General features: G+C 35.7%; 1 protein-coding gene across 1 annotated transcript in view; it reads left to right on the forward strand.

Annotated features, from left to right (window-relative positions):
- Window positions 1-8,989, forward strand: part of TLE1 (transducin-like enhancer of split 1 (E(sp1) homolog, Drosophila)) — a gene marked incomplete at its 5' end in the record, with an annotated part of 32,225 nt that overhangs the window by 1,025 nt on the left and 22,211 nt on the right. Inside the window, one exon of the mRNA XM_008949948.1 lies at window positions 7,978-8,094. Within this exon, the coding sequence (XP_008948196.1) occupies window positions 7,978-8,094 (117 nt within the window). The remainder of the gene's footprint in view (window positions 1-7,977; window positions 8,095-8,989) is intronic.

Genomic DNA, 8,989 nt, shown 5'->3' on the forward strand with positions numbered 1-8,989 from the left:
CCAGTTCTACCTAATGTAATAAGACTTTGCCCTGTTTGTTTTGTCTTCCTTTTAGTCAGTTTCATGATGCTAGGCATATGGGTTTTTTTGTGTTAAGATTTGTCTTGGTTTATGCAGAACACCAAGTTATTTATCTTGAGGACTGTATGAATCACGTTTGCTTCTGAACAGGATGATTTTGGGGAAGCTTCAACTTTAGTTTGCTTATTGGAGGTGAGGGGGAAGCTGCAAATCAGACAGAATGTTGACTGTGACTTAAAGTATAACATTATTAGTCAGAGGAAATAAAGTTGCAGAACAAGTGAAAAAAATAAAATTCATATTTTATGACAGTGTTTGGCCTTAGGAGTTTTTTTAACTGAAACTGTTTAAGCCATGCTAGTGTCTTTACTGCTTAATTTGTGCTTCAGCTACAACTTCCATAGGAATATTTTTTTCCCTTTCAACATTAGCTGTAATAGGATTGATCTAAGACAAACTGTATTAACATGTTGGAGATGGGCAAGTGCAACTTTAAAGGCATTTCAAGTAACAAAGCTAATTCTGCTTGCTGATATCATAGTGGGAATCTGTTTTGTTTCTGTATTACTAAGCATGAGGCATTCATTTCAGCTTGTTTAATGTTATTAATGACAGTGCAGCTATAGAAATAACTTTAAGCTCAAGTCTCAGACTTAAAGACCTATTTCTTTGAGTGGGACGTATTTCTTTGGGTGATGTTATTGCAGGATTCTCAAAAACTTCAAAGCCAAGGAGGGAAGCTTGCACTGTCTGTGTCCATGTGCACACACATGTGCACATGTAGTAGCGATGGTTTTATGTTTTGCTGTGATTATGTTTTCTATCCTTGCTCTCTTCCCATCCTCCCCTGCCCTGTCCATCATGTACTTTGCTAAAGTGCTTTTGAGTTTGAAAGTGCTTTACAGTGTTGAGAAATGTGGATTCTGAATTAAATTTTGTAGCTGAGTGGAGTTTGTGCCTATGGAAGGAGAACAGTCAAAAGTCTGAACCTAACTTTTGTGCTGTGGGAAATACGCAATATCACTTTCTTAGTTTACTATATGAATAACATTTATGTAATTCATGTTCGTAAAATTGTCACTATGATTACTTGTTTCCATACATGTAACTTATGATTGCTTGGTTATTATCTGTAGCAGGCTTTTTTTATGCTGGGTTTACCACTAAGTAACCTATAAACAATCTAAAGGCTTTATTTCATTAAAGAGATTTGCTATGTGGATATATTGAGTCCAGCTTACTACACTATGGTGTCCATAGTTTCTTTTTGATCCCAATGAAGAGTAATGCTTCATAATTAAATTAAACTTTGATAGCTGGATACAGATGAACTTAAACTTGAACTTAAAATTGTTTAAGTACAGTGTTGCATTAGAATTTTGTCTTAAAATGAAATGATATCTTCAGTGGAAGATTAATAATTCAAGTTATAGTCAGTTTCAAATCTGTGGCTAAAATGATCCATCTGGGGATGATTTGAACTTCTCAAATTCTCTTGTCCATTTTTAAGGGATTTCTTTTAAAATATATTTCAAAAGATAATAAAATTGGTCACAAGTTCACAGGTCATATCAACAGGTCTGTTTAATGTCTAATTAAATGTAGTTCAAATTGAGTAGTAAGCTCTTACTTTGCAAAATAATTTATAACCTCTGGGTCACCAAGGCAAGACCAGTTTGATTTTCAGAGTAATATTTTAAATAATGTTGATGCTGGAAGTCCTGTCAAAGACTTGCATTCATCATCCAAGATACCAGAACCCATGCTGTCTGTTACTTACCCAAATCAGCCATGATATTTGGTATTACTGTGTAGTTCTACAGCATGATTTCCATCACATATGTCCACTGTGAGCTTCCAGTATCATCAGTAGAAGCTGACCGCTTTAAATGTGCACATTTGAAAGATTACATTTTATTGCTTGCCTTATTTGGTTTTAAATTTATTTATTTTTTTACATAACTTTGAGTTAAAGCATATTGTGTTGTATTATTTGAACATGCTTATTTTTAAGTGACATCTGCATTTATTTTTGTAAAATCTCCTTTGGCGAATAAGCAGCCACAAACTTTTATGTATTACATCTTTATAAGTGCTTCATAATGCAGTGCAATTGATGTATTTAAAAAGGAATATAATGATGTAGTGATTTCATTCTTCTTGATAGCAGACAGTGTCCATTTTACTTCCTTTTACTATATCTAAATGGCAAGGTCTACGTTTTTCTTTTATATTACTTAGTTTCAGGAAGCAGGATGAAAGGAAATTCTTTGTAAATGCATGTTTGTGAAATTTATAACACTTAGTAATAACAATATAATTAATACATGAACTGCTAAAATTATTTGGTCAAAGTTGAGTTATAGGACTACATGGATAATGGCAGGTGGGTTTTGGCTGATGTGTCTCTAAACCATCCCAAACTGAATCATGTTACTATGGGAATGTAGGCATCCCTACTGTTGTCATGGTCTGTCTGCAGGTAATGAAGCTAGGCAAAGTAAGCAGATTTTGCAACTGAAGTTTCATAAAGTTCTGGAGGACCTCAATACAAAACAACTTTATTGTTCATTTATTTTTCCCCCTGGGGAACATGCAGAGAATATTTTTCAAACTCACCTGAGGTGTTATTTTATCACTTTTCTTGCCACTGTTCTAGTATCCTACTTGGAGACTGTAGAAATGCAGATGTTCTGAAACACTCTATTGTATCAGTAATAGCTTGTAGACAGTGAAATCTGACTTCATTATGTGCCTGAGATTTACATTAAGGTTGGTGTTTTTATCTTTTGTTCTCATGAAAAAAACTAAGCTTGTTTTCTAAGACTTAGGAAATACTCATAAATTTTGCAATAATTTTTTCCCCTTAATTATTAATCATAAATGTTATTGTTTTGTAAAGCAAACAATCTTAGAGTAGAAAAATATTTTGTGTCCATAGTGCTCTGTCTTGTGCTTCCTGTCCTTGTCTTGGAGGAAGGGAGCATGCACAACTAACTACTGCTTTCTGATTGATATTTTATGAAAGCTGTCTGCTTTGTTTTAGTACTTTTAAGTAGGCAGGAAAATCCATGAAAGAAGTTACATGAAGATGTGTGGTACTCTTCAGTGTAGTACATGTATACTTCTTGGCCTCTGAGAAGAAAGTCTTTTCTGTTTCACCTCTTGTAATAATAAAAAAAAATCTCTTTAATTGATGATATCTTTTATTTATATTGGCTCTGTCACCTTAAAAATAGTCAAATCTTACAGTCTTTATTGATGCAAACCACAAATTAGCTTTGATGGGAGTTGCTTACACAGAAGAGCTGTGGGATGCTGTGATGTGGTTTAGTTTGTAGCTGATACAAAGCAGCATGAGGCTGATGATGAAGTATAAGAAGATTGGGGTGGTCTGGTTTAAATATTTATGGATGCCCTGATTCCTTGTTTTTTGCTAATGTCTCCTGATTACTGAACTGTTGTGGGAAGTGACTCAAGTCCACCTAGGCTTCTCGCTTTCCTTGTTCCTAATGTGAATATACCAGTCTAAGTATAAATTAAAATAGTGGGTTAAGAGAGGGCACAGTGAGTACCTTTCCATCACCAGTAGTTTAAAAAAAAAAAAGACCTACTGACTTCGTAAGTCAACTTTTGGGTTGTTAACTTGTGTGTTTGCAAGAAACGTATTCAGCAAATGGAAGTTAATGATTCCGGAGCTGAATTCAGCTTTGTGTTTAATCTTCTGCCTTGCTGGGCTGGTTAGGAACTAGTCCATCTTTTACTGTCCACTATATTCCTATCAGTGAGGCTGATAATGACTGTTGAGCAACTGATATTTTGTTTGTGGATGTTAGACTTGATCCTGTTTTGCCTACTCAACAAGGGACTGCATTTGTTCCTGTCTGCATATGGGTATCTGTACATAGCACTTGGCGTGTGGTGCAGCAGCACAGGTCCAGTGCTTAAAAAAAAATAGCAGCAGCACTGCTTGGTGTATACAGGCAAGCAGAAGTTGTCAGCTGTAATAACTGGCTGTAATGGCTGGTGCAAGTTGCCCTGGGTGTACAGTGAGTGAGTGAACAGCCAAGCACAGACCAAAGTGTGTGTCTTTCAGAGGAATGCGAGTGGGATGGGTAAGGGGCCCAATACTAGAGAATACCTTAATAAAGACTAGGTGTAGTTGAACCATGAGCACAGATGTGATGTAAATACTGTCATTTATTTGCTGTGATGAGCAGCATAAAGTTAATTATAAGTTCTGTATGGTCTGGTGAGTTGTCTGTGTTCTGTTATAATGAGACCTAAACGAGATACTGTGGGCTCTCAGCCTGTACCTCTGGCACACAAACTTGTGGTTTAGAAGTATTTCCTATGGGAAATGGTGTGGCAGCTGAAGAAGTGCGTTTGAATAATGTGCATTATATTCCTAATAGGGAACCTGCCTTCTCTCTGTGCATCACGACTAGGTTTTCATTTCACATTTACGACTGGTGGTTTCAGTGTTTAACTTTTTCTGGCAGCAGGGTTGCTGTAGGATCCCAAGCTGTTACACAGCCCTTTTACATAGCCCTTACACACAGCCCTGGTAATTCTGACAGGAAACGATACTACATCAGGCTTTTTCTTGTTTTGGACTTATTTTAAGAAAAGTGATTCATGTAAATACATTCTGAATTATCTAAAAAAAATATATATAAGATTAATTTTGACCATTTGCTCTGATCTGAGATTCTTGATTTACAGATGTTGCACTGGTAATCCCTAATAAATTGAACTCTTAGAATGAAAGCCAGGATTATCCTCAGTTTTACATCTGGACTGTTGCGATTAAGACAAAATAGATACTGGTGTTACACAGTTTCTCTTTAGGAAATGAACTATACATGTATATATGTTTTTGCCCCTTTTATACAAACTGATTATTATTGAACATCAATCACAACTGAAAATTTCTGTAGCATATTTTAAAAATGCATAAATATAGCTAAAATTAAAATGCATGTCCTACTTTTGAGAATCAGCTGCTAGTAGGCCTGATAGAAGAATGAAACATTTTTTTTTTTTTTTAGAAAAGACATGATGAGAATGTTATTGTGAAGCTGTAGCTGCTGCTTCCCTATACTTGACAGTAAACATTCAGCAAACATAAACTCTTACCAGAGCTGAAATGAGGAAAGATGGCTTTCAGTAGGCTGTCCTCACTGTTCGCTGAACATTAACATTAACATTAACATTACATCAGTAAGAGATGTCAGTAGCCCAAGGTGCATCTGATCTCTTTTGTTACAGTTCTTCTCTGTATTTTCATGTATTTCCTTTGTTACTTGAGTGTTCTGGTTCTACCATATGCACTGCTTAAAAAGATGCATGTTTTCATCACATTAAATGAAGTCTAACACAATTGGTCGTTTGAAGTCTGGTAGTAAGTTACAGTAGCAAGTTATTTTTTAATGAAAAGTTATACTTTACCTGATATTAGTCACAATTCTTTGAACTTCCTTTTAATCCTAAGGGAAACAAAACAGTAAACTTTTAACTATTGAATTTATTGGTAAATTTTGCCAGAGTAACAGCATGATTATTTGCAACTGCCAGCGTAGCTGCTGTGAAATAAGCTGTTCAACAGTCTCTAGCGTGGCTGCTCTGATTCCAGAAAGCCGTGCTCTAACTGAATGTGTTAAGTTAGAGGAAGGCAATGTAAATGTGACCACAGAGGAGACATCTTGCAGAATAGGCTTGTCAGGACTGTAGATTTTTTATATAATTATGTTTACATGGTAAGTAAGACATCAGTCTGTTGGTGAAAAATCAAATCTAAATCTTTGTTTGGCATTTAAAGACAGTGGGAGTTCCTAGGTGTGTTTCACAGTGTTGAAATTGTGCGAGACAAACTGTAGAAAAACTTGTCAGCATTGTCCAAGCAGCCTTTACATTAAATGAGAAAAAAATATTAGACATTGTAGTTACACACAGTTGATGCCAAAGTTTGCTAGTGGTTCCCTGGGCTTCTGTGTAGTAACTTCAAATATCAATGCTGTTATATCTTTACCAGCCACTGCTCCACTGCCACCTCCCCATTATTCATGATTAATTTTGGCAATATAAACTGAGAAACGGAGTTTACTGAATCTACTACTTTTGACTTTTTTTTTTTTCTTTTTTGTTTTGTTGTTTTAGTCTAAGCTCTTCAGTAGTAAACCAGATTTTTTTGACAATTATTTTTAAAGCAAGTATCTCTTAACTAAAATCTCTCCTCCTCAAGAAAAAGCATTTGCAGTACTCAAATCTGTGGTCAAGTTTCAATTGACAGCTTGCTTCTTATGATGTTTATGCTGCTACTGTCTATTCAATATTAAAATGTCGAAGACGGGTTTTAATGTCTTTCAAACTAGTGAATTCTTGAGTTCATGTGCATCTGGGAGGAGATGAGGGTTTAAATTCAGACTGTATTTGTCAAGGCAATTAGTTCAGTGATCCAACAAGCCCACCTTTTAGCCGCAAAACATTGTGGTGAAGACATTACTTCGAGCTTCTTTATACTGAATTTCATTAGGCCTTCCTATATGCTCTGTGTAAGCCCCTTGGCATTTGTTTAGCTTGGATAGTCACAAATAGAAGAGCTTAGAGTTGGCTTTAAAGTGTGGCATCTGAAGGAGGAAAAAGAGGAATCAGATAGCCTTATATACCCTGTTTTGTTTTCCTTCTCCTTGGGACTGAACACTGATATCTGAGCAGAACTGCTGTGGTGTCCTCAGATTAAAGTGGAACTGTTTAGTGCAGTTCATTGGCTATTAGTGTATGTTTATGATTTTTTTTTTAAGATATTTATCTGGCTTGTGGGTAGATCTAAATATTTCCTTTGAGGGATTACACTTGCAATTGTGTGGGTATTGCACTTTTCTCTTGTAAGAGATAGGTGTATTTGTGTAAATACCTGTTTACTTACATATTTGTGTGAACACTTATTTATATAAGCATGTACTTGGCTTTTAGGAACTAGGCTTACTAGGTCTTTGTGAAAGGAGATTTTTTTTTTTCTCGACTCATTCAGTATTGTTCACAGCATTAACACATCACTGAACAAATTGCCCTCTTGCATATGCTAATCCTGCACTTAAAAGAACTCATTGTAACACGTTTTAATGCTTTAGCTGGAATGGAGATGGAGATGGGAATCGCAGGCTTGTCAAATTGTCACGTGACTGAAAAATGTCTAAAATGCCTTTCTCTTTGGGTCAACAGTTTGTACTTCGCATAACTTAGCATGAATGAAAGCAGTCCATGTAGTTTGAAGAAAAGATTAGTCTTTGCCTTTGTCTTTTGTGTATGTTCACCTCAGTTTTTCAGATCAAGTCTGATTAAACATCATTTTAGCCTTAATTTCACACTAGTAGTGAATGTTATGCTGGAATTAAAAATGTTTGATCTTTGTTTGCAATACATTTTGTGAAGATGACCAACTGAAGTTTACAGGAGCTAACAAATGATTACTGTGTAACGTTATTTGGTAAATATTTCTTATTTTCAGTGTTAAAAGCAAGTTGCCATAAATGTATCCATGCTTACAGGTGGAGATATACTGAATCCACATCTATTTATAATGATCTGGAATTGAGCAATAAATGAGATTATATGTAGTAAGTCTCTTATAATATGCTATCTGGATATTAGAGAAAAAAAAAAAAAGTCATTGTTACCTGCTTATGCGTAAACAGAAAGTCTGCTTCTCCTAAACAGTAAGTTCAGTTGAATTAAGTAGTTAAATAGGTAAGTTGAACAATGAAAAGCCAAGCTACTTGGGATGTATGAAGCTGTACATGTTTTTGTGGAGGACTTTGAGATGAATTAAACTGAATGAAAGACATCTAGGTATCACATTCCTAAAGCACCTATCTCATCCAATGTGAGTTCTAAAGCATATATGAAGGAATTTTGAGAGGAATTTTTGATTTACCTTGTTTTTTGTCTTTACAGAGTAATTCTCTGTTGGTCCCGGACAGTCTGCGAAGCACAGATAAACGCAGGAATGGTCCTGAATATACCAATGACATCAAAAAGAGGAAGGTGGATGATAAGGAATCCAGCCATTATGTAAGCAAATCTGTGTCAAAGAAATCATTCATTTATTTGCACATACTGTGCTTGTATGAGGAGTAAAAGAGATGTGAAGAGCAAGGCAATTGTTTCCTGTGGCTGACGTAGAACATGAATATATGTGGGAAGAGCAGTCACACAATAGTTTAAGCTATTGTCAAGTGATACTCCCCAACAGGGAATAATGAGACGCGAGTGGCTGTTTGGATTCACAAGTATACTGGGACATTTCTCAGAGTTCCAGCAAGAGATGCTTTCTGGACTGCTCTAAAACCTGCAGGTCTCTTTGAGTATTTTGTTGATCTGGTGGGGTTTATTATGTATTTCCTACAGTATCTATTACCATGTTTAGTAATAATGATCATTGCAAATTGCGTATACGGCTGTACATTAAAGTTTGGTTTATATGGCTATTTCGACAGAAAGCAAATTGAAATATAAAAAGCTCAGAGTTTGCATTCTGCGTTTCTGACCAGCTTGCCTGTTGCTTGGTTTTGAAGAGACAGTCCGGTACAACAGTGCAGTGTATGTGAACCTCATAAAGTTGACACAAGCTTTCAACTTCCAGTCTAAATGGTCAGCCAAATCACAGGATGACACATGAACAGGCTTTAGACCCTAGGACTAGTGAGAGACACTACTGAAAAAAACAGAACTTAAATCTAAAAGAAGATACTATTCTTTGATGTAGCAACAATGTGGCAAATTTTCTGGTTTATATAAATCCAATTACTAATTATTGCTTCCTGGTTATTGAAACCCATAGAAAATCAAATGCCACTTTATTTCTTCAGAATTCAGTAGGATAATTTCTCTCTGCTTGGACCCAGAATGTCTCTAAGCAGCTATTATTTATACCTGGCACTACTGACAGTGTATGGGGGTTACTCTT

This window comes from Merops nubicus, unplaced genomic scaffold, assembly GCF_000691845.1.
Source record: "Merops nubicus isolate BGI_N331 unplaced genomic scaffold, ASM69184v1 scaffold15781, whole genome shotgun sequence".
Taxonomy (NCBI): domain Eukaryota; kingdom Metazoa; phylum Chordata; class Aves; order Coraciiformes; family Meropidae; genus Merops; species Merops nubicus.